General features: G+C 33.3%; 1 protein-coding gene across 5 annotated transcripts in view; it reads right to left on the reverse strand.

Annotated features, from left to right (window-relative positions):
• Window positions 1-27,203, reverse strand: part of Ca-alpha1T (Ca[2+]-channel protein alpha[[1]] subunit T) — a 106,691-nt gene that overhangs the window by 60,789 nt on the left and 18,699 nt on the right. For 4 of the 5 annotated variants that reach the window (XM_090181006.1, XM_090180999.1, XM_090180981.1 and 1 more), the window contains exons 6-12: window positions 25,251-26,031; window positions 19,370-19,639; window positions 17,705-17,985; window positions 15,500-15,651; window positions 11,558-11,743; window positions 2,501-2,657; window positions 1,651-1,945 (exon numbers count right to left, since the gene is read on the reverse strand). In XM_090181006.1, the coding sequence (XP_090037132.1) occupies window positions 1,651-1,945; window positions 2,501-2,657; window positions 11,558-11,743; window positions 15,500-15,651; window positions 17,705-17,985; window positions 19,370-19,639; window positions 25,251-26,031 (2,122 nt within the window). Of the gene's footprint in view, window positions 1-1,650; window positions 1,946-2,500; window positions 2,658-9,437; window positions 9,559-11,557; window positions 11,744-15,499; window positions 15,652-17,704; window positions 17,986-19,369; window positions 19,640-25,250; window positions 26,032-27,203 lie in introns of all 5 variants that reach the window. The other variant, XM_090180990.1, reaches the window with a different exon arrangement.

Raw genomic sequence — 27,203 nt, forward strand, 5'->3', positions numbered from 1 at the left:
TGGGTTAAAGCAAGTGTCGACTCGACGATAAGTAGGTCTTTAATCAGCAAATGTCGCAATCAAAACTAGATACTTGAGCTACATTTTTACCCAATAGCCGGGACACAAAAGTATCCCTACAGTTGATAAGATCGTTTGTAAATTTCAAAAGAAGTTTAATTATAATAATACTTAACAATATGGGATATATTATTTAGGTTAAAATTCACTGAGTATAAGTTGTCTAATTATAATAAATATAAATGGTTCTCTGACGACGTTTCGTTGTTTGGAATTTTAGCTTCCTTTGCCATAAATGGCACCTAGGAGCAACAAACACAAAACCCCACACAAGGAGAACGCAACCCGTCAAAAGTCGTGGATTTTCTTGTATACATTTTTCATTGGCTAGACGCTTTAGCGCCTGCTGCCGTCGGAAGGGGAAAATTCGGAAATTGTCCCCCCCCCCGCCCGTAAAACGTCCAGCAGTAAAGGCTCGTGACGCTCGTCCAATGAAATTCGTACACAATCCTTCGTTAGCGTGTTTAAAGGCTAGCTGCGTTCTCCTTGTGTTTGTTGCTCCTAGATGGCACCAACCATCCAGTAAACACGATTTTTCGGTGAACCGGATAGATTCACTGCCATCTCTAATAACATATCATAATACCGGTGGCAATGATGGAGCCAACAGTTTCTTTGAGGTACAAGTCTGTAGTTGAGGTGTGATAATAACACTTCTAAGTGTGTGTCACTTTTTAAACTGGTTTAATGCTATAGTATACACAGTAACGATCGATCGGACATAAGTTAAATTCCTTACAATATATGTCAAAAAATAAATAAATAGATTTTGATATCCACTTAATACTATGATTTCGACAATCTCCAAATCAGCATGATAATCACACACTAAAATCTTAATATTATCTTCCAGGGTCCCAAATCACCTTCATATATTGAAATATGGTACTAAATATTTATAAATGTTCGACCTTCCTTTAGGGAACAATGTAGAGTAAAGATTTTTTTCAATTTCAATATAAACACTACTCTGTACAAACCATATTTATTTGAAATCATTAAAATTGAAATTGAAAAAAATTGAGGAAAGAAATTTTTTTGCGATTCAAAAACTTGGAATCAGGCCATAGTGAAGAAGAAAGGGGAGATCAAGGTGGCTTATTCATAAGTAGTAAGTTCAAATACAACAATAAGAAAGTTAGTCAGCAGCAGCTTGAAACAACAAACACAAGGAGAACGCAGCTAGCCTTTAAACACGCTAACGCAGTTTTGTGTACAAATTTCAAAGGAAGAGACTTTACGCTGAACGTTTTACGGAAAGGGGAAGACAATCTCTGAATTTTCCCCTCTGAATTTTCCCCTCTGAATTTTCCCCTTCCGACGGCAGCAGGCACTAAAGCCTCTAACTAATGAGAAATGTACGCAAGAAAATGCACGACTTTTGACGGTTTGCGTTCTCCTTGTGTGGGGTGCTGTGTTTTTTGCTCCTAGGCAGCAGGAACCTGGAATATTTCGTTATCCTTATTAAGAGCTCTGAAAGGGATACCCATTGTCTTCCGTCTTCCAATCCTTTCAATTAAGTTATGTTAATAAGCCCTGACGTGAACTTACAGCGACAAAAGAAATAACGTATAAAAATAGAAATGTAACCTTTTTCGATGTTGTCCTTGGGATCGTAATCTTCGATATCTTTGTAATAGAGAAGGTCGTCCCGGCTGATTTCGCATTGTTCGTTGGTTTTCATTTGATCGAGTTCTTCCATATTCTCATCGCTCTTCTTTTTCTCGCTGTCCTGAGAGAAGCCTTCGACCAAAATGGCCACCAGCAAATTGAATAGAACGTAATTTCCGAATGTCATTAAAGCTACAAAGTACAGAGCGGCCCAGTGCGAAGTTTTTTCCATTCCGTTGAACAGCACCACGTTCCAATCCTCTTGTGTTAAAATCTAATTGCGAAATGTTAGTGTAAAAACTAAACCTAATTAGTACAATGGCGTGTGTCGTCTTTGAAGAATAATGTTTTATTTAATAGCATGCGTAAGAAGAACGCTTTCAACAACTCCAAATTAGACTAACATCTAATAATTAAACTTTTAGTCATCGTCAGAAGAACTTAATAATTTTTAAAAACTAACTAACTTTAAAAAGGGTCCTTACATTCTGTTCGATAACAAGTTTAATTAATTCCGCACGCTTCTAAAATTGTTTTCCTTCTTATTATTAATATTTTTTCTCTCCAAACCATGCTGTAAAAGGAAAACCGTGTATTCCTAGTCTTGGAAATCCGTCCGAAGAGCATGCATTGTAACACTACAAGCTTCTTTCCTAGCATTTAAACGGCTACGATCTTGATCCGCTAATCCAAAAACCACGCTTTCGTAAATCTCAACTCAATCAAAACTTTTTTTTCGAATCAATTCTATTGAAAAATCACTCGTTTAAAATCGTCATATTAAAACGTCTTTTTTCAATATAGTTTGTCACACACACTTTAGCCTTACCTGGAAGACTGTGACAGTTGCCCATAGGAAACTGTCGAAATGTTTTCTATCACAGATACAATTGACCTCAGGATTTCGGTAGTCCTCGCATGAGCAGGGCGTCATTTCATCGACTTTGGTGCAGAATTTACCACCGAACAAATGCATGCCTAAACAGCTGCCGAAACAGGGAATTTGGAACAATTGGGCTGATAGACATTATTTGCCACTCCGATTTTCTAATCACTCATTTATACTCAAGTACTGTCAAATCTCCTTTTACTTTAACTTTTTTTTATTCTAAGCCTACACGACTAAAGCAACCAATCACGAACTTTAAAACGAACATTTCGGAAAAATAACATTAACTGGTACTTCGTTTCGTGTTTTCCACTTGGCTCCTCTCCGTTGTTAATCGATATATTAATAGCAAGAATTAAAATTATTGTTACTATTTCACTGGATAATTATAACTGGATTAGGTCACCCTTAAATTAATGCTTCGAAAAAGTTAGTAACTCTACAAATATCTATCATAAATTATGTAAATATCATTATACAGTGTGTCAGAATTTATAGCCCGGTGTACCTATAACATAGACCATACCACCGGAGGCCGATCATCATAGTGCCCTACGCCAGCGTCCACCTAGCCCGGACATTTGACAAATCCAGCATGGGTAGTAGCACCCTACTACTGATGGTCGCACCTTTGACGCGAGCCACTCAACCCAGCAGAAGGTGCAGCCATGGGTGGACCAATTCCCACTTCGCACACAGCAGTGGGATTAAGAGTGGATGCTGCAGCAACTCCAGCCGACACCCTACCTACGTAGGTAAAGAGTCAAACCCTTTGGAAAGAGCTCCTAAAGGGGAACGACGAGTACACAGCAGCCCAAGTAACCCGGCACAGCTGGCACCGGAGATTCCGGTGTGGCTCCAAAAGGCCGGGAAACAGGACGGCCGTGCCCTCGTACGGAGGCCCGCCACCCCACAGCAGGCTACCCAATCCGCCGAGGCGGCCAGTTTGCACGGACCCTCTCCGTTAGCCTGAGTAGAAGCTCAGTATCCAGCCCAGCCCTGACCGAAAATATCATTATACAAAGAAACCAATTCTTTTGGAATTATTGAGAACAAATCCCACTCCAGTAATCCAATACAAAAGCCGTATCCTTCAAAGATTTTACTGCCAACTAAATTTTATCGGCATAGAAGAAATATTTTTCCCTTCGATACATAGTCTTAACTTAAATCGGTTTAACCTCAAATTATGTGTTATTAAATCTGCATTTTGTGACTTAAAACAGCATTTCAAAAAAATAAAGCTGTGGCTCATTTATCGCGTTAGGAAAAAAAACATATCTATGCCAATGCAAAGAAGTTTTTATTATATTAAAACGGGCTTGCTTGTTTGTCGCACTTAAAACGTTCATTATCGAACTAGTAAATTTGCCTAAGATCCCCTATCTAAAAATGAAATATCTAATGATAAAACCAGTTTAAAAAAAATCTCGGAGATAAGCGGAATTTAACAAAAATTGTATAGACGATTGACGTCTATTTTTTTTATTGTACATCACCTGTGCTTAGCAATAAAGCAAACCCCGCACAACTATATAAAAATTGTAAAAATTGACGTATCCCTGATTTAGGGTCAATTTTATCGGGTAATTTTCCTCCAAAAGCTTTCATTTGTCAACTTTAACCTCCACAGAATCGCCAGTTTTCGGTAATTGTGTCTATAATTTATTAGTTCCCCTACGAAAATGACGTAATCCAGTGTTCAAATTTGGATCCAACTAAAATCAAGACGCGATCAGCTGGGCTGCTTCTACTCAGCTTGGAACAAACAATTGTGATCAAATCGGAATAATCCAATTTATATTGCCCAATTTTGGAAACATACGCAAATCTCTATTTTCTTTTAATTAGATGTTATTAACCATTTGCCCTGTATTATAGGTACTATTTTCAAATTAGAGTTTAATTAATTTTATTTCGATTTGATGAATTATTAGCCCATCTACTTTCGATATTCGGTTTCCTGTATTCTGTTGCCGTGCTGTTTTCGATGTTGAAGTCGATGATATTAGAAATGATAACGGCCTGATTTTACTTGAAATATAAATTTAAATTACGAAATTCTTTTATAAAATTTTAAGATTTTTGCATAAAATTTAAAGCGTTGACTTTATAAAGCGAATTCTTTCTTAGGTATTACTTTAATTTTTCCTTAACAGTAATAGCTGTAAAAAATACTTTGTTGTAGTACTAACCTTAGTTCGAATAAAATATATTTCTTATTTGCATTCGTCTTCACAAATTATTATCAATTTCAAATAATGTTACCTGTGCGTAAGGTCAAATTATTATTGGAATTTAGATTATATTGAACATGTATAAGTTAAGATCTTTTAACTATTTTTGCGTTCTCAAATGAAAATGGGATTTTTCAGAATACGGTCTTTATGATATTCATGTTTTTATCTTTTTGGTAGTAAGTAAACGGATTCGTTCCGTCACTGGTGAACCGCGCTCCGTTTTATACTTGATCCAGCGCATCGCGGTCGCCGCTCAACGCGCTAATGCCGCTTCGGTGTTGCACAACTTCCCGCCGGGTGCTTCCCTGGAAGACTATTCGATCCACCTCTAGTTTTTTTTTGTTTTTTTTTCTTTCCTTTTTTTAAATTTCAATTAAATAAATACATATCATCGACAATAGCAATTGATTAACAAATACAGAGTTATTATAAAAGTTGAAGTTATGACGATTTCCAAAACAACATACCTTAATACATTAATAAAATAACAAAACACTTACCGTGACCTATCCAGTTCGGTGTACGATTAATTAATTACGACATTTAAATTGAATTGTTATTATTATAATTGTTAGTATTGCTTAAATTTAATTGCGAAGCCAGGTGTTAAACCGTTCAAGCTCAATTTCTGTTCGAAGAAGAGCCATTTGGAAAGTCGAGTACCATTTTCTCTCTTTTTTTTTGAGAAAATATTTTCTTTATACTATGTTCTATTTCGATTCTACAATGTATATATGCCATATGTTATTAGAGCAAGTATATATGTAGCCATATAACGCACTAGAAATTGAAGACACATATATTCTAAAACTACAGTTTCCAAAAGCGCCGTGTATAAATGCGACTTTTTCACTAAAGCGGTTTTTCTCGACACACTATTTCTAAAGAAAGCCTTCTACGAAGCCGGTCTTTCCTTTTTGGGTGAAAATAAATGTGCATGAAAAGCGGCTACGGAATCAAAAAAAAATATATAAACTAGACAACAAAAGCATGAAGCCGTTGATGCTTAATAAGCATGCAAATCTACGGAAAAAAATGAAATTGAAATGGAAGCCAAGAAGCAGCGGTTGAGTATAATATCACGACATGTATCAACGGTATAAAGAGGGTTTCTGGTGCCCTTGTACTAGTTCACGGACGCGAACTTTCACGGTGTAACTTTCTCTGTGTTCGAAGTATATGTGCGATTACTTCCCATTAATTGGTCATTCCATGAGCGAACTTAGCTAGTTAGGTTAACATTGGAACTGCTCTCTATACAAAACTAACATTTCTGAATTATGAGTAGTCTTAGAAATATCTTATAACATCTACCATTTTTATTTTCGTTTACGCATTAATCAAATTGGTCTTCCTTGTTATCAAACTCAATAAAGACAAACATATAAATGGCAATTAGAAGTGGTGATTTTTACAAGGTAAGAAATGAAGCTAAACTAGCTTTTGACCAAAGCAATTGGTGTTGTTTAAAAACATTATCTTTAACGGAGTAACATAAAATTTCAAAAAACGTGTACTCAGTTTTAAAAAAATCAAATAAAATCAATATTCTTAATCTTTTTTGTTATAAATAAAGCCCAAGTCCTTTACATTTAGTAATGTTATTATATTTCTATCGTCAACTTTGTGATCTCTCTAAATAATGCTCCGAATTTTACTTTTTTGTAATTTATATGACACATTAGAAATATACATTAGACGTTCTAATAATAAAATAACCAGCTAGGCTAATACCCGCAACACCACCACCAGCCCAAGTCATCTAGGCATCTGGTGGAGGTGGGTGAAGACAAGTTCTTTATGCCAACAGCTCCCTTCACTTCAAATTACCTCAACAAGTTTTTTTGGAAGAGGAAACCTTTTTAACCAGCGGGGAGATAATTTGCCAACTCAACGCAAAAGAAGTGGCTCCGAGTTTTTACCCAGTGCCACACGATGTGAACAAGGCTCCTCTTACTGCGAAGAGAAATTGCCAACACTACGCCACGCCATTGGAATATAACAGTAATGGATATCTAAAATTTATGCTTTTTTATATCAAAGGTGGACTAAATGAAGATTAATAATTATTAAAATAATTGTATTTAAAAACTACTTATTATTTTCCGCTTAAAATTCAGAAATGTTAGTTTTGAATCGAGATGAAAAAGTGTAAATTTCAAAGCAAACGCTTTTCATATCACTGACTGAGATCGCATCGAATGACCCTGTTATTGTAAGCGCGTGTTTAGACACAATTCAATTTATCATCCATGCATAGATTAATCCTGGCAGCGACAATGATTTTACTAGTTTGATTTGTTTTCCATGATAACAATAATAGTTATAACATAACATTTTTCTTCTCGTGCAATTCCACGTTTTTTTAAATCTTTGAAGAGAGTATCTGCTAAAACCAATTGGTCGATGTCGATGTCGAAGACTAGAAACTCAAACACACTAACAGGACTTTGGTGTAATAGACGCTTCAATAAAACACCTTCAAGGAATTTGCCAAGAAAAAGTATTTCCGAGAGCCAGGATCTGCATGTAACCTATTTTTTAAGACCAGTTTGTCTTCAAAGATTTAACCTTAATGTGTTTGTTGGGCTTCTTTTGTACCAGTATTGATAGGTGAAATTCATTTTGTTTAATGGGAACCAAAGCTCTACCACACATTAATTAATTGTTCGTTAACATTAAAATTATTTTTATACTACAGTAACTTAAGTGCACGTTTTTAAATTTTGTTTGCTAATGTAATAATAAAAATTTTATTTCTCAACTAAGCAATTCTATACTTAAATTTCAACTCTATTTGTTGACTTATCATGCCACGTAATGCATAAGAGGCATTGAATACCTGATGCTAACCTCAATAAAAAGTGTATTTCTTTTAAGTTACAACAAATGCTAATCAGCAACAAGCTCCTTTTGAAAAGTCATTTGATCGACAATTATACTAATTTAAACGCAGGTGATAATCTTAAGCCATGGGTGCTGTACTTTAAAACGGACCGGAAAATCAAATTTAGGGTTCAACTCAATTTCATTCAAGTAATATGTAGTTAAATACCAGAAACAGAAATCGCAAACTATCCGATCAAAAGGAAAACCAATAGCAGCAGTTTGTGATAGAAATATGATTGATAATTAAAGTTTATCATAATACTAGATTATCAAATTAATTACTGAGTTTGATCAGAATGTGTTTAAAATATCCACGATCGGATAGCAACCGATCATTTTCGACATTTCCGTTCCGTTTTGTGTATATAAGACGCATCTCCACATTCCGTTCAGCTAAATCAATTATTTCCAAGTCCAGATTAACCAACTATGTGTACCTATCTTTGCTACAACGATGCATTTTAATTGATTCCCACCCAGAATAAGTTTGGTTTTTGAAGTTGGAGACATCAAAGTTACAAACATATAACGAGGAAATAACTGGTTGCAAACAACAAAACCAGAAGTTGGACGATATTGGACAGTCAACAGACGCCTAAATGTTGTAGAACTCAGACAGTTGGACAGATTTGATTCTGGGTCTTATCAATATTCGTTAACTTAAAGCGGGTATGGGCATATATTTATCTCATTCAGTGTTACCAAAATTTCTTATTTTTTCCAAATCCAGCCAATGGCAAATACTGGAAAATATGGCAAATAAATAGCCAAAATTGAAAATTTAAATAATTTAGATTATACCCGTAAACAAAGAATAACAATTTAATTTTATAACCATTCATTTTAAAATATTATAATAAACTAAACTTCAGAAGTGAATGAACAACACAAAAACGTTTCTCAAAATGTAATATTTATATGCTGACATAACATTTCTGCCAATAATCTACTGGCCGTTATTTGCTACGTTAATCAACATATTAATTATTGCCGAGGCCGTTATTTCCCTTTATTTCACTTGACTACTCTGATCTTATATACCAAATATTAGGTATTATTTATCTAGTAAAATAGCTTGTTATTATATATGCTTTAGCAAAATATCTACTTTTTTATGTAGCAGTAGATATTAGTAACGATTGATTGAAAGCAAACTTTTAAAACGTGCGAACCGGACCCGCCAAAACCAAACTATAAATTTAATATAAAATTTAAAATAATTAAGTAATAAACATTACCTTAACTTGGAAAATATATCATTATCTTAAATTTTTATCTCAATTTTGGGTCAAGATATTTGGCATACTCTAAGGTTTCAGTTGTAAATGGTTTTTGGCATAATTGTTCGCACGTTACCGAAATACGTGTATTAATAAAAGCTTTGAAATCTACTGAAACATGGAATTCTTTGTTTTTGTCCCGAATTACCAGGTTAAAACGTAGAAATGTACAATATACGGGGCTCTCAATTATAAAATTTGGAAGAACTATATTATAAATCTAAATTATTTGGGTCTTATAATTAATACCATTCGTTTTGTAGTACTATATAACGTGTTAACCTTCCTAATTGGAAACGTTATTTATCATTATATTGTTAGAGCGGACAAGATCGTAACCGTGTGGTTGAATGATTTATCTCAAGAGTTGGTAATTTTGAATCACGGCGCGCTCATTCTAAAATAATTATCGCGAAGTGTGCTCTTTAGAGAGATAGGGATCTTTTGGATGCGACTTTGGATCCTGACCTGAAAGACGGTGACCAATGCCCAGAGAAGGGAATCAAAGTTCTTGCGATCGCACTGTGTTTCTGTGTCCTCGTCGGACTTCTGGCAAAATTTGCACCCAAAGAGGTTCATTCCCAGGATACTGTGGATAGAGACAGCAAAACCGTTTGCGGGTTTTGTTTCCATGTTAGTTTCGCCCTTCGTTTCAATTCTCTCATGCAAACGCGCTTTCTTGCAGTTGATTCGATTCGGTTATTACCACTATCAGTGTTTTAAAAGGAACTTATACAATTCAAATAATTATATTCCAAATTTAAGTATTTGGGTACACCAGGGCCCCCAGAGGTCCTATAATTCCTATAAAATCCTATATTTTCAAAAAAGTCCTATAAAATCTCATAATTTTGATAGTTTGCCCATTTCAAATCCCGCTAGATTTAACTGTAGGATAAATTCCTATACAAAGTCATTCTAGTCTATACTTTTGTTATTGTTAACATGGTAAGCTACTATTATATTTATGTGATAAAATGGTTCAATAGTTTCTATTTCTTAAATGAAACTCAAAGATTTATTTCACTAACAAGGAGACTACCCGAGGTGTAACTCACCGATTTTGTTTAAATTCAGGGATAAAGTAGACCTTCACGTAACTTAAAAAAGCCCAAAGGGAAAAAATGCGATGGACAACTAAAATATCATATTTCTCTATGTAAATTAACATAGGAAAATTGAAGATTCTAAGGGTCCCCCGTTATGAAATTATTCAAATTTTTTTTAAACCAATTTGGTTAATTTTGGGTAAATATCAAATTTGATATTTACCCACAATTTGATATTCACCCACAATTAACCACCTTTGTTTAAAAAAATTTGAATAATTTAGGAATCTTCAATTTTCCTATGTTAATTTACATAGAATATTTTAGTTGTCAAAAACGTTTTCGGTTGCCATGGTAAAACTAAAGCCCATCGCATTTTTTCCCTTTGGGGTTTTTTTAAGTTACATGAAGGTCTACTTAATCCCTGAATTTAAAGAAAATCAGTGAGTTACACCTCGGGTAGTCTCCTGTAAGTACATATTTTGTTTTTAAATGCAGAAAGTTAGTAAATTAAATGGACCTATAAAGTCCTATATTTTTAGAAATATGATCCTATTTTTCCTATAAATAAACTGAAGATTTGAGTGGGGGCCCTGGTATGTAAGACAGGGAATGTTCCAAATCGGGTTCAATTTTTTGGTGGTATTGTTTTTTGAAAAGTCAGACAAAGTAATTATTTTAACAATTTATCCAAATCATGAAATGTAAAACTACCAAGAACTTAACTCGCTGAAGTAGAAGGATTTATACTAAATTTAAGTTGCTGCATATTAAAGTCATATTTGTGGAATTTTAGACGGTTGATAAATTTACTCGAAGAAATGCAGTGTAGATCACGGAATTTTGGTAAGTGGCATTGTCATAATTCGTATTTTTTGGAGAAAGAGTAGATTTGTGCTTAAATGTACTGAAATCTGACGTTATTTCTTTCGCTCGCTCAAATAATGTTAAGTAATATATCTCGAGGGCCCGGGAGAATTTTTCAAAGATTTGCCACAGCCAAATATAAAAGCACAAATAAACAGAAAAAGACAATAGGGTTGAACACTAGTGCATTAAAGAAGATAGTGCTGGGATATCCTTTATGTTAAAATTAGTTAAGAGGTCGATTTTAAGGCAGAATAGCAAAATAAAGCTCTCGATCAAAAGGAAAATTGCTTCTCCGATTTTGACGTTGTTAATGCGGCAGTAGAAACCCAATCGCTAGTTACAGTTATTCGTTAATGAAACTATCTACTATGTGGGATATATTACGATTTATTTCATTTATCCTAAAATACGTTTAAGCAAAATGGTGGTTGCAATTGCAAAAAGACCAACATTTTGTTAAATCATTACCATAAACCACCTGAATATTCATCAATATATTAAAATCAAACGAATTGTTAATACTATGCTTTCAATTTAAATGTGATTAACTCGCGATAGACGGTTTTGTTTGGAGAATGTTTTAATACTTCAGGTTGTTTTGGATATAATTTATTAAGTGATCAAACGTTTTGGTTAAAGAACCGCTGTAGAGATCGTGAGAAAACTTACCTGAATATAAATATAAATAAAATGAGAAGGGCAAAGAACACCGCTACGTTGTCTAGCGTTCGTAGCATGATAACTAGTTGGCGTCTGAGAGCTGGCATAAAACGAACCAGCTTCAGAATTCGGAGAAGGCGAAATGTGCGAAGAACGGAAAGACCACTACCACTACTTTGGAATAGCTCTACAACACTGCAAAAAGGATTGAAAAAATATTGTAGATTATTCAAATCTCTCCTTTCTGCTATTATACTTTGTCTTATGAAAATTTCAACGAAATTGTTTTTAATTTACATCGAAATGTTTTTTTCTTTATTTAGCTATTTTTGTTGCATTTAACAACTATGGTGATGACAGTTTCATATTATCTTTCATTACATAAAGTATAATGAAGGAAAGATTGAAATGTGTAGAAAGATGTATTTAATTCTTCTAAACAATTAATCTGTAAATTAGATAATAATTTAAATTTATCTTGGTAGATTCTGCTATGTTAAGCGAATGTCATACAGAATCTTGGCTAAAATGACTTCGCGTAGTTAAAAACTTTACTAAAGAAGATATTGCATTGAAATGAAAGTTTATCTTGAATCAAAGCTATCTAAATAATAATAATAATCAGCAATTCTAATACCCAAGGCACCACCTTAGGCTTAAGTCATCAAGCGACTTTTAAAGCCATTAATTCAGGTGGCCGCGCGCGCGGGTTACAATTCGCAGGAGGGTGGTGGCAAACCCTTCATGCCACGCGAGCCATCAGCTCCCTACAGTAACTATTACCGTTAGCCCCAACAAAAAGTAATTACTAGATATTAGATAATCCAAGTCCTTTTCAGACTTCTTAAACTCTAATTATTTTGTCAAAGAAATTTAAGTATTTATTGATAGTAAAACTATGTTGTCAAAGAAATTTAAAGGAAAAGTCCAGGTTGGGTAAAACTTGGGTCTATTTGAAAGATCATGTTTAAATATACTCAAAAATATCAGTCGTAAAATTGTATCTTTTTTAATGACGAGAAATTAATTTTTAAACGAGCCAAATTTACCGCCAAACGATCTGCCATTTTTTGTTTCGGGGTGACGTTTTAGGACTTTAATCACGCGCTGCTCACGCTATAACAGGCTTTAACAGCGCTATGTTCCCCGCGCGCGCTTGCTCCGCGTGCTGTCTGCGGAGGGAAGGCGAAAGAAAATAGCAGCTCGCTTGGCGGTAAATTTCGCTCGTTTAAAAATAAATTTCTCGTCATTAAAAAAAGATACAATTTTACGACTGATATTTTTGAGTATATTTAAACATGATCTTTCAAATAGACCCAAGTTTTACCCAACCTGGACTTTTCCTTTAAGTATTTATTGATAGTAAAATTATGTTGTTAAAGAAATTTAAGTATTTATTGATCGTAAAATTATGTTGTCAAAGAAATTTAAGTATTTATTGATAGTAAAATTATGTTGTCAAAGAAATTTAAGTATTTATTGATAGTAAAATTATGTTGTCAAATAAATTTAAGTATTTATTGATAGTAAAATTATGTTGTCAAAGAAATTTAAGTATTTATTGATAGTAAAATTATGTTGTCAAAGAAATTTAAGTATTTATTGATAGTAAAATTATGTTGTCAAAGAAATTTAAGTATTTATTGATCGTAAAATTATGTTGTCAAAGAAATTTAAGTATTTATTGATAGTAAAATTATGTTGTCAAAGAAATTTAAGTATTTATTGATAGTAAAATTATGTTGTCAAAGAAATTTAAGTATTTATTGATAGTAAAATTATGTTGTCAAAGAAATTTAAGTATTTATTGATAGTAAAATTATGTTGTCAAAGAAATTTAAGTATTTATTGATCGTAAAATTATGTTGTCAAAGAAATTTAAGTATTTATTGATAGTAAAATTATGTTGTCAAAGAAATTTAAGTATTTATTGATCGTAAAATTATGTTGTCAAAGAAATTTAAGTATTTATTGATAGTAAAATTATGTTGTCAAAGAAATTTAAGTATTTATTGATAGTAAAATTATGTTGTTAAAGAAATTTAAGTATTTATTGATCGTAAAATTATGTTGTCAAAGAAATTTAAGTATTTATTGATAGTAAAATTATGTTGTCAAAGAAATTTAAGTATTTATTGATAGTAAAATTATGTTGTCAAAGAAATTTAAGTATTTATTGATCGTAAAATTATGTTGTCAAAGAAATTTAAGTATTTATTGATAGTAAAATTATGTTGTCAAAGAAATTTAAGTATTTATTGATAGTAAAATTATGTTGTCAAAGAAATTTAAGTATTTATTGATAGTAAAAGTTGAGGTTAAACAAACTCGCCCAATAACTTAAGTTTTAAGGAATAATCCAGCTAAAATCGATATCCGCGCGAGCCATAAACGGGGAAGTGAATGCGCGGGGCTTTAGATAAATGCCCTGCCGATAGAGGCCGCCTTTTGTAAATGGCTAGTTGGTCCGCGGCGGAAACGAGACGGACCGAATTTTGAATGCGCATCAGCGCGTGATGGATGGCGATCGGATGCGCGTACGAGGAACAGTCCCGTTTGATTGGTGGCCATCTTCCGTTGCTGTCCTCAACCTTCCCTAACAAAATGTTGCCAGCGATGAAGTATTTCACGAGCAGTTCCGTCGCCGAACGATCTGTCCGTTTACTTTGGCGACGACTGTGGAGCCGGCACGGTGCCCCTTACCTTGACGCCCACAATATACCTTATAACGCGATAACAATTTCACATAATTTAATTTTCCAGCCACGTAGAAATACTTCATATTCTTTATTTTGACGTAGGCTAAAATATTTATGTTTAAATATATGTAAAAGATGGTACTAAGAATACTTAAGACTAATACCTTGGAGTAGAGAAGTTGACTGGAGGGAAAAAGAGGGTGGGGAGTCTGTAAGCTCAAAGTTACCCAGAATCCTTTGCTCCGCGGTAGGGGCGCCTTAGAGTCGCCCTCATTCGGGTTTTTATTGAAATAAAATTGAAAATATTCGCCATGCTTTAGTTTTGAAGCTTGGAGTAGTTTAGAATGAATTTTTTATTTCAGATTGTATTAGTTATTTTTATAATGGATTGTTTTAGGTTAATTTTTTTTATACCAACTTGATCACACATATATCAAATTTCGAAAAATTATTAAAAAAAATGAAGGTAAATTTTGTTCTATTATCTAATATTGTACTATCAACCAAGGCTTAAAAAGTTTTTTTTTCTCTTTTATAAATTAAAATTATTAATTGAATCACTTTTGCAATTTTTATAACAGCAGTACTTTTTCATTATGAACAATTCTAACTATGTCAATGGCTAAACTATATAATACCGTCTTTAAAACATGATTTTGATTGTTACAAATTTGCCATTCAAGCCTCTAAGTTCAAACCTTTAACAGTTTTTTCGGCCTTGGTTCTATAAAATCAAGATCAAATATTCACAACACCCTTGGAAATAACTCTCTTTTTCGTCGCTAGAGTAAGGTAAAACGTTGGATTTTACCAAAAACGCAGTGCATGCTGGGAGGGCTTAGGCCGAATTGATGGGGGAAGAGACTCAACGCTACAGATATGGGAATTTACCCTCCAGTCAACTTCTCTACTCCAAGCTAATACCAGCTTTTGGTACATGAGGTGATAACACAATGTGGTATTTCTCTGTATAGTACATTAGATAAATCTATGTACCACCTTTTATCGTCCCATTATTTAGACTAATACCTGCTCCTTGTTTTGCACCTTTTTAGTGTTCATGTAAGGATAACACGAGTTGCTACTACTTTGTACGGTAAATAAGCATAATACCTTTGAAATTTTAATTTAAGCTACTGTGCCCTACTTAATAGAGCGACAGGCCTCAAAGCCTGAGTTAAGTTGAATAGGATGAAACTCCGGCTTTAAAACCCATTGTTCTTTGTTCTCAAAACATAACATTGATATTTACCTGAGAATGACAATTACTCCATCAAATACATTAAAACCGCTGCTTATGTAAGCATAGAACCCTTCGGCTAGGATCTTCAGGGCCATCTCTAAGGCGAAAATCGCAGTGAAAATTAGGTTACTGATCTCCACAGCTAAGGTAAGCTCCTCGGGCTACGGAAAACAACCAAAATTGAACGGGTAAAGTCGTGAAAAGGTATTTATCATTTTGTAAGACCTGTCATCTCTGTATAATAATGCTAGAAATGGTGAAAACGTTCTTAAAGAGACAACTCTATATTAAATTGAAAAGTTTAAAGGCCTAGGATATCTTCTGCCGGTTTTCCTTTAAGTTTTCTTCCCGCCACGCAAATATCCTGGTGGTAGGCCAACCGCGGAACACGTTGGCCTACCACCAGGATATTTGCGCGGCGGGAAGTAAACTTAAAGGAAAACTGGCAGAAGATATCCTAGTCCTTTAAACCAAAATAATTTTCAATGTAACCATTTCAACTACATGATATATCGTACGGAGAGCCTCGACAGGCAACACTCGTAAAGTTATTTTTGATGCAATTTTCACTGCATTAATAACAGCAGAGGTGAAGTTTGAGTAGTGAACCAAATTTTGTATTTATATATTTCGAGGCAATTTTTTATCATTTGACTATTAAGGCCATATTTCCAAAAGAGTAGAAATTTGTACATATAAGAGCATTTCCCCGGGCTAAACAATTTGGGGTGTATTATATGCTAATACTATTTCCGGTGACTTTTTTAAAATATTTTTACTATCAAAACCGGGCTTAGTAATATCAAACACTTAATAATCAGCTGGGCTAATACCCAAGTCATCTAGCCACTTTTGAAGCCTTTAATTCAAGTGGCCGGGTTACAATGCTTAGGAGGGTGGTGGCAAGCCCTTCATGCCACGCGAGCCAACCGCTCCCTACACTAACTATTACCGTTAACCTCAACAAGTTTTTCGACTGTAGTAACCATTAGTTTAGATATTTATTCCTGATTATAATTATCCTATAGTGACGGAAGTGAGGTGGGATGGCGGAGTGGTTAGCACTTTCGCCTCGCAGCAAGAGGAGCCGGGTTCGATCCCAACTTGTGGCACTAGGTGAAACTCGGAACAACTCCTTCTATATTTACAGTTGGGTTATTAAAGGTACCGGGTTCTTCACGGCTGACATTAAATATGGAGAACGAACACAGACGTATAAGTTCATTTTTGCGATTTGGCAGAACTTTAGAAATTGCTATTTTTCATGCTTAATCGACTTTACTGTTTGGTTAATAGTATTAGGAAACTATACTGTGCGGTGGGGTAGTGGTAAGCTCTTTAACCTCGCAATAAAAGGAGCGGGGTTCGATCCCAAATAGTGGCAGAACGCCGACTGCGTTGAGTTTGCAAGTTCTCTCCCCACTGGTTTAAGGGGTTTTCCCCCAAGATCTTCGGTTTCCCCTTCCCATAAAAACTTGTTGAGGTTAACGGTAATAGTTAGTGTAGGGAACTGTTGGCTAGCGTGGCTAGCAGGGCTGGCCACCACCCTCCTACGCATTGTAACCCATGCAGCCACCTGAATTATAGGCTTTAAAAGTCGCTCGATGACTTAGGCCTAGGGTGGTGCCTTGGGTATTAGCCTAGCTGATTATTATTAAGTTAAATTTCTCAATAAAGTTTGGGCTATCTTTAAAATAGTATAAGAACAAATGAATGAAATTACCTTATTTTTAATCGATCTAAAATCTAAATATTTCGACTAGATATTAGAGGATGTAGGCGCCGGAGCATTGCCGACCCCGAACGGCGCGCCGCCGACGGTTTATAATATTTTTTAACAGGATTACCAGGTTTTCCGTTCATATCAGCATATTTAGATAGCCCTTGATATCAGTCTCTTTGCAGCTTTAACAAAAATGTAGTTCTTTCTTTATCACATTTTAATTATTACTTTGCTAGTGCAATAGTTTCTACGCAATTTTATATAAATGCCGCGCCACGCCGACACCGCCGAAAAATTTGGTTCTACGCCTCCGCCGGTCACAATTTCGCGGCGTCGGGGTCTACTAGATTTACCTTCATGGCGAACAAGCATAAATTTTATATTTAATATAATCTTGTATCCTAAGATAGTACGATCTTCTCAACCATTTGGTTTCAAACATTGCTCGACTCCAACAAGCTCATGGAAATAAGGATAGGGAGAAGGATTACCTGATTATGATATTCAATGCCCATACTAAGTGTATTGACAAGAATGGCCATGAGGATTCCTCGTTGAAAATACGGGTGATCAACGAATAATTTAAGTTTCGTTTGACTACTTTTCCAGAAAATATAGCAACGACCCCGGGGTTTCTTCCGCTTGCGTTCGTCTTCTGAGTCAGAACCATAGTCGGATTCCGACCAATACTCGTCCGAATGACTTGTTTGAAAGTCCTTCTCATTCTCAGGGTAGTAGAAAAGTAACTGGGGTGCTGAGCAGTGCTTCTCACCTGAAAATAGTCAGACAACTTTTAGGTGGACAATTCAATCTTCTTAAGCCGTGTGACGTTTTAAACCGTAATTTTTATAATAGAACCATCTTATGTCTGTTTCATATAATTTTAAATTTAACTTTACTCTTTGCTCCAATTTAGACTAAATAGAACATAAACAGATTCTTTTGAATACGTTTCTAAAAAAGTCTAAAGTATTTGGATAGGCTAAAAAAATAAATCCAATATTTTTATATTTAGAACTATTTCAATTAGGGATTTTAATTAGTCTCTACGACATTTAATGTTCGTTATGTTCAACAATATGCCACAAAGATTTAATTTTATCACGTTTGTAGTATCGATTACAGGGTTCAAAAAACTATCGGCAAACCGATTTACTTGATATTCCTAGGTTTATCCACCGATCTTTCTCGAATTTCTCCAGATGCCATGATTAAAAATAACATAATTTAAAACCAAAGTTTTATCTTATTATTTCGATAACTTAAGAAATCTTTTCTTGAGAGGGGTATAGGGCTACTCATTTCATAATGAAGTAAATTTGTTCCATATAATTGTATATTAGAGAAGTAATTAAGTCAAATCTTTATTATAAATATTTATTGTAAAGTAGTACTCTTTTGGTGGAAAACTTTTTGAGACTTTATAATTTTCCTTCATTTCCATGAATTGTAATAAACATGAAAATTTTTATTGATTTTTCTATAAATTTTACTAAATATGGACATTTTCATGATATTTTCGCAAATATTACTATATATAAAAATATCATTGAAATTCTCATGATATTTCCATGAATTTACTAAATATAATAATATCATTGAAATTCTCATGATATTTCCATATTTAGTAAATTAATAAATTTTAATTATATTTCTATGAATTTTACTAACTATGGAAATTTCAATGATATTTCCATGAATTTGACTAAATATGGAAATTTCAATGATATTTCCATGAATTTGACTAAATGTGGAAATTTCCATGATATACCACGAATCTGCTAAATATGGAAATTTCTATGATATTATAATGAAATTTACTAAACATGGATGTAAAATTCATGGAAATATAATGAAAATTAAGAATCTAAATTTGTATGATTTTTCCGTGAATTTTAATATGGAAATTTTCATGATCTTTCCGTGAATTTGCTAAATATGGACATTTAAATGATATTTCCATAAATTTTACTAATTATGGAAATTTCCATGATATTCCACTGACGTTTATGTCGAAAATCTAATTCCTCGATATTTCCAGGTTTTCAAGGGTAACGATGAAACCGGTAAAACATACATATGTGACCATCCTCTCCCCAATTAGGATCGAAAGCTTTTCACGAAGAAGGAAGTGAAGCTGCGAATCTAGAACTTACTTTTAGCGAGGGACGAGTAGAACCTTTGCATGGCGAAGCTGCTGGCCAAGCTTGCGGCCAGCGCAGCACCTTGAGCTCCACTCAGGGCCAGTAGCTCCGCGCAGGTCAGGTTCGACGTTCTTCTGCTACTCCCGCTCGAAGGCTGTTTGGGCTTCAAAAGTTTCGGGGAAGACACGGTTGGGTTGACAACTACAGGCGGGTTTGTCGCTCGCTTCGTCGTTGAAGACACACGCAATTCTAAGGCTGTGGGAATTGGCCGTTCTATTTCATCTGTTCGCGGAAAAAAGTCATACTATTAAAACCCTTTAGTACTTAGAGGTTTTGGCTTATGCAAAAAATATATTTTAATCATAGTTAGAAATGTGCATTTATCCCATATTTTTGTAAACCCTTTGTAAGTTTTTTTTTACTGGGTAATTATATAAACAGACGTTTTATAGAATTACCAGTTAGAAAATTTACTAAAAATGTTTGCTCATATCCTGAAGTCAAATATAGAGGTCGGCGTTTGGATAAAAATTAACCGTTTATTTGGATAATATCCATAATCAAAAATTATCCAACAAATAATCAGTTATTTTTGGCTTTTTCCCATATTAAATCGTTTCTATCCATCGATAATATCCATGGATAAACGGTTAACCGCAATTTTTATGATTAATTGAAATTTTGCCAGTTAATTTATCTGTTACGCCGATCTCTAAGTCAAAATGCCAATTCTTAGATATAATGTTGTTTCTTTTACATTTAATAATAATTTGAATAATATTATTTACCATCCATAAACTTATTTTATCGTTTAGGAACTTAGGTTTTCCTAGATTTTATTTATTGTAATTACAGAAAGTTCATTACTTTCGGAGATGTTTAACGATACAAATACAGCGATGAAGTAACAATATATGTCTTTGAACTGCATTTACAATAAATTAGTTTCAGTTGTTTAATGTTTTTAAAAAACTTTATGATCGTGCCATGGAAGGATGGAAAATAGTTATTTTTTTAAATTGTCTTGTTAATTTTTGTTGATAACTTGTTGGAAATTTTACGCTGTGCTTAGAATTTTCTCTATGACGGTTGCAAAGTGAATTAGATATAGTTACAGAAAATTTATTGAATTGCATAAAATTTACTATTTTGTTATTACTAAGTAATTTACTCCCAATGTTAATCTCTAAAGTATTAAAATTAATTACGTAGTTAATCATGACGAAAGTCAAACGTTACTCAAATACAATTGTTTCAAATAATTACTTATTTTATTGATAAATAAGTAGATTTAAAACCAAGTCGAAAAATTTAATGATTAAATCCTTCAATGATAAATTTCTGCGGTTTATGTAGTTTGTTTCATTGCCAGCCTCAAGAAAAACCTGAAATAGATTTTTATGAGCACTTCTACATTAGAGTTACTTAACTGCAAATGGTAAACTAGAATAGCAAATAAATCGTACTCAAGCATAAATAAGAAGTGGTTGGAATTATGCGGTTAGGCAGCAAGATAAGTATATAATAATAGAGCTGAATAATACGTTTTTATAAATACTGGTTCTTTTCCTTGTTTTTCAAATTAACGATCCTTTAAATAATACCTAGAGATCTACAACCTATTTACTTTGTCAAATGAACCTAGATTTTTAAACAATTCAAAACTCTGTCCTCTTCTCGTTGAAATTACATTGTTCGAAATGCAGAAGGTTGACAGAAACACTACGAATTAGTTGTCTTTAGGATTGTCTTGTCAATTGGATTTACGAACAAAGCATTCGTTTCCTCATTTCATTTGTTGGAGCAATAGAAATGTTTGACAGAAAATTTATCTCGAGTTTAGATCGTAAAAAAGAGCGTATAAAAATTTGATTAATTATCTAGGCTTTCATTTCAGGCAAAGCTAACGTATACCAATCGGCGATTAGGGCGTTTAGACGGAAATTTGATTAGTGTACCGTAAACCGAGGAAGGGAACTGAATTTTCAAGTTAATTGTAAGCCCCCTCCAAATATTGAATAATCGTGGGGACCAATCAGCCACCCAAATACGTATTGATAAATAATTTCCCAAAAATATTTTGACAACCATTAATTACGTACACTTTGCAATATAGGAAATTAAAAAATACATAACAAATTAAACGAACTTTTCAATTCAATTCAATTGTTTTTATTAATATCGAGGTTATATAGAGATTAGAGGGTCAAGTCTAAGTGGGGTGGCGGAGTGGTTACCACTTTCGCCTCGCAGAAAGAGGAGCCGGGTTCGATTCCAGCTTGTGGCACTAGATTAGAACTCGAAGCATCTCCTTATGCGTTGAGTTTGCCAGTTCTCTCCCCACTGGTTTAAGGGGTTTTCCCTCGAGCTCTTCGGTTTCACATTCCATAAAAACTAGTTGAGGTTAACGGTAAAAGTTAGTGTAGGGAGCTGTTGGCTCGCGTGGCTTGCAGGGCTTTCCACTACCCTCCTACTCGTTGTAACCCGGCCACCTGAAATAATGGCTTTTAAAGTCGCTTGATGACTTAGGCCTTGGGTAATAGCCTAGCTGATTATTATTAAAGTCTTCGTATAGCCAAGGGCATCCATGGCCATTTTTCGAAGGGAGGTAGGAAAGACCACATCTAACAATTTGGCAAGGATAGGGCTTATATCGATTCTTTTAGTTTGATTTAAACAATAGCTATAAAATAAAAAAGGGAACCCACATAATAATAAAAAAAATAATCAGCTAGGCTAATACCCAAGGCACCACCTTAGGCACATAGTAAAGCTCATCCAATATAGGTCTCCAAACATTTTCCGAATTTCAATGGGTTCCATTCTTCAATCAGAAGAAAATTTTACAAATTAATGATTTTAGAGTACGCCTAGAACCTTTAGAAAAACGCTATATTTAGTCTCGTTTTTGGTTTAAAATCCAAAACACTACTGGATGTTCATTGGGAATTGGAAGAAATTAGTAAATATAATAATAATAATAGTTCGGTAGGATAATACCTAAGGCACCATCAAAGGTCAAGTGCCCGGGTAACAAAACCTTCATTCCGCGCGAGTCAACAGCTCCATTACCGTTAACAATAATTACAACAATAATAATAATCAGCTAGACTAATATCAAAGGCCCCAACCTAGTCCGAATTAATCTAGCGACTTTTTACGCCCTTAAATCAAGTGGTCTGGTTAAAATGCGAAGGAGGATGTGGCAAGCCATTCATGCCAAGTGAGCCAACAATTCTCAACAGTCACTATTACCATTAACCACAACAAGTTTTTAATAGCTGGAAACTCTCCTTAATCATCGTAAAATGGTTTTTTGGTAATTAGTTTTTTTCATTAACATTGTTTTAAATTTTTATTCGTTGACTTGTTCGAGATCATTCTAAACGGTATTTTTATTTAAGCCGGCTGCACTTATGAGACGCGAAATTAGCAAAAAATCCTAATTTAGCACACGCTTCGCTTGCGAACTTGGTTTACGAAACGACGCATGAGTGCGCTCCAAATTCGCTTGCGAGCTTTCTGTGTCCATCCGGATTTATTTTTTCAAGATTAATTTCAAAAATTGGCAATCCCATTTTAATTAATTTTTAGTGCACGTTCAAGTTCAGGCCTTGCGTCTTTGATTATTGAGAATTATTAAAATTTATGCGGAAGTGTTATTTCGTTTGGCTGACCTGGATCCAGATTAAGTTTGGTTTTTAATTAATAAAATAGAGTTGATGAATTTAATAACTATATCCCACTATTTATTGATTACGCTTATGGCATTTGAGGACTTTAATATTAGGGATATAATATTTTTTTATTTATATAATATCCGAGTTTAAAAGTGTAATTTTCTTATTCGTTTCGTTGAAAATTAATTTGCGCGTGGTATTTGAACTTTAAAAATCTTAACTATTATGTTTTTATAATCATAATAACTTTAACCAGCTAAGCTAAGCAACCACACAGACCTAACTAGAGACTTTTGAAGCCAATAACTGGTGGCCTGGTTAAATTGGGTAGGCAAGTGGTTGCAAGCCCTTTTTCCCATGCACGCCACTTACTTACAATAACCGTTAACCTCAGCAAATTATAATGGAAAGGGGAAACCGAAGAGCTCTGTGAAAATCAATCTTCCCAGTAGGAAGAGCAATGTTTAATACGTCATTTCTTTGATTAAATTTGATTTTTCTCTTAAACATTATATACAGATCTTTTTCATATTTCGATACAATTCCCACTTTTCATTTGGTTTGATTTTTTTATTTTACTTTATTTTTTCATTCAATTTGATGGTATTTCATTTTTTTTTTCATTTTATTTGATTGTTGTTAATTTTATTTAATTATTTTTCGTTTTATTTGATTGTTTTTAATTTCCTATGATTCTGTTCAATTTCATTTTATTTGAATGTTGTTCATTTTATTTCATTTCATTTATTCATTTTATTGTTTTTAATTTCATTTTATTTGATTGTTTTTAATTTCCTATGATTGTGTTCAATTTCATTTTATTTGAATATTGTTCATTTTATTTCATTTCATTTATTCATTTTATTGTTTTTAATTTCATTTTATTTGATTGTTTTTAATTTCATTTTATTTGATTGTTTTTAATTTCATTTTATTTGATTGTTTTTAATTTCATTTTATTTGATTGTTTTTAATTTCATTTTATTTGATTGTTTTTAATTTCATTTTATTTGATTGTTTTTAATTTCATTTTATTTGATTGTTTTTAATTTCATTTTATTTGCTTGTTTTTAATTTCATTTTATTTGCTTGTTTTTAATTTCATTTTATTTGCTTGTTTTTAATTTCATTTTATTTGATTGTTTTTAATTTCATTTTATTTGATTATTTTAATTTCATTTTATTTGATTGTTTTTAATTTCATTTTATTTGATTGTTTTTAATTTCATTTTATTTGATTATTTTTATTTCATTTTATTTGATTGTTTTTAATTTCATTTTATTTGATTGTTTTTAATTTCATTTTATTTGAATGTTGTTCATTTTATTTGAATGTTGTTCATTTTATTTGAATGTTGTTCATTTTATTTAAATGTTGTTAATTTTATTTGATTGTTTTAATTTCATTTTATTTGATTGTTTTTAATTTCATTTTATTTGATTGTTTTTAATTTCATTTTAATTGCTTGTTTTTAATTTCATTTTATTTGATTGTTTTTAATTTCATTTTATTTGTTTGTTTTTAATTTCATTTTATTTGATTGTTTTAATTTCAATTTATTTGATTGTTTTTAATTTCAATTTATTTGATTGTTTTTAATTTCATTTTATTTGATTGTTTTTAATTTCATTTTAATTGCTTGTTTTTAATTTCATTTTATTTGATTGTTTTTAATTTCATTTTATTTGTTTGTTTTTAATTTCATTTTATTTGATTGTTTTAATTTCAATTTATTTGATTGTTTTTAATTTCAATTTATTTGATTGTTTTTAATTTCATTTTATTTGATTGTTTTAATTTCATTTTATTTGATTGTTTTTAATTTCATTTTATTTGATTGTTTTAATTTCATTTCATTTGATTGTTTTTAATTTCATTTTATTTGAAAGTTGTTCATTTTATTTGAATGTCGTTCATTTTATTTGAATGTTGTTCATTTTATTTGATTGTTTTTAATTTCATTTTATTTGATTGTTTTTAATATCATTTTATTTGATTGTTTTTAATATCATTTTATTTGATTGTTTTAATTATATTGTTGCACAAGATCAAGGGTCAAATAAGTGTTTACACTTTCTATTTCCTGTATAATTAACACCTAATATTATCTACCTGATTAAAGATAAAGTTCTTACAAAAGCTTTTACTTTTGTCCGTGACCCTTATCAATAATTAAAAGCGGCAAGGATATAAAGAATGGGAGAGTGCTTACCTTGAGCTTCTATCGCAATGGCACAGTCTTTCCCACGATTCTGTGGATTGTCTTTATTTGGCTGAGTAAGCGAATTCCTGTTATGAGAAAACTTGAGCACATTTGGCCTTCTTGGGGAAGCGAGAGGGTCAATGTCCGACACCTCGGGGCTAGCGCAAGGCGCGTAAACGTTCTCGCACGAATTATCACTATAATATTCCGCACCACAAACACCCGTCTTGTCGTCGGAGAGCTCCGTCGTCCTCGCGGAATTATCCTCAGCGTCCGCCGAATTCGGACACTCACCCGCGGACATATCCTCGTTGGTCGGACCCGCGTCCACGTGACAGGTCGAATCACCACCACCTCGCGTCTGGTTTTCGCCCGCCACCGCCGCTGCATTCTCCATATTTCTGTTGTTCGTCGCCACGCACTCTTGACTTAACGAATCTTGCGGCTCTGGTTGCGTCCTTTTCAAAGAACTTTGCCCCGGTTGCCAAGGCGGCTTGTGCCTTTTGCGCCTCAGGGTGATGGATTTCGGTTTGTCTTCCTTTTTCTTTTTCCGCCAATGTTGACGGCACCATATTATCGTACTTCGCTTCGCGTGGCGACACAAATGCGCGATGTATTTCACAGTTTGACTGTAGCAACCCGTCGGCTCAGAACCCGTGTTGCTTCCAAGAGTACTGTTGGAGCTATGCGCCCTCTCGATCCGCATTCGCTCCAGTTCTCTTTTTTTGGTCTCTGAGAATTGAGTGGCAATCACAACCAAGCACAAGTTGATCATAAAAAACGATCCGATCTGTTGGTAGGGAAATTTGACAGAACGAAATCAGAGTTAAGAAAGGAAATGGTTTTGGATGATAATTTTTAAAAACCGAATGGTACGTGTTATGCAATATTCCCAAACACATGTAACAAGTCATTTAAGTCAAGTCAATCAAATGAAAATGTTTGATCAAATTTGATTTACAAATTATTTGGTCGAAAATCGCAATCCAAATTGTATTATACTTGATCATATAACAATCCAAATTGTGTTATACTTGATCATATAAACACCCAAATTGTGTTATATTTGATCAAATTACAATCCCAATTGTTTTATACTTTATAAAATAACAATCTAAATAGTGTTATCCTTCACCAAAATAAAATCCAAATTGCGTTACACTTGAGCAAATTACTATCCAAATTATGTTATATTTGATAAAATTACCGTCCAAATTGTGTTTTATATGATCAAATTACAATATATGAAATTCCACTGTATTCCGATTCTATCAAGTTTATTAATGATCGTACTGAATGGTGAAAAATTTCACGTGGTACTGTTCTCAATGATACCTTTCGTCCAATTTTCGAGAAACCATGCAGAAAATTGACGTAAAAACCCCTTATCAGGCAGTTAAATAACACGATCTTGAAGTTAGAAAGACCACATTTCCTGACCATCTGTTTTCTTATCGCGCTTATAATATTTAAGGATTTGTTGACGACGCATATCACATTTGGACCAAAGTATGATATTGATCGATATCGGTTAACTACTGTCTGTCCTAAGGCAATAGCGTTATCGGACCAACAACTCAACATTTCCTACTTAGGTCGTTGACCAGATTATTACCAAGATATATTTACGACAATAATAACAAGCCAAAACGCATTTAGGTTATATTATATTTGTTTTAAAGATTTTTCAGTTGTCGTTAATAAGCCTTTCCAAAGACTAATCGTACTTCCCTTCTTTATGAAACCAAACATTTAGAATATCATTCAAGGAATTGTTATATGTATTATTTGTGGTAAAGGTGAACTTATATAGTTTAAATTCAAATATTGCATATTCAACCATATATATACTGGTTTAAATTGAATTTATATAATTGAAGAGAGATCGGAAAAAGTAGAGTAATAATGAATTTTCGGTAAACTCGGGTACACGATAACGCAATATAAAGCAGTTGTGTCTTT

The sequence above is a fragment of the Leiobunum rupestre genome, chromosome 1, assembly GCF_980474605.1.
Source record: "Leiobunum rupestre chromosome 1, qqLeiRupe1.1.hap1, whole genome shotgun sequence".
Lineage (NCBI taxonomy): Eukaryota > Metazoa > Arthropoda > Arachnida > Opiliones > Sclerosomatidae > Leiobunum > Leiobunum rupestre.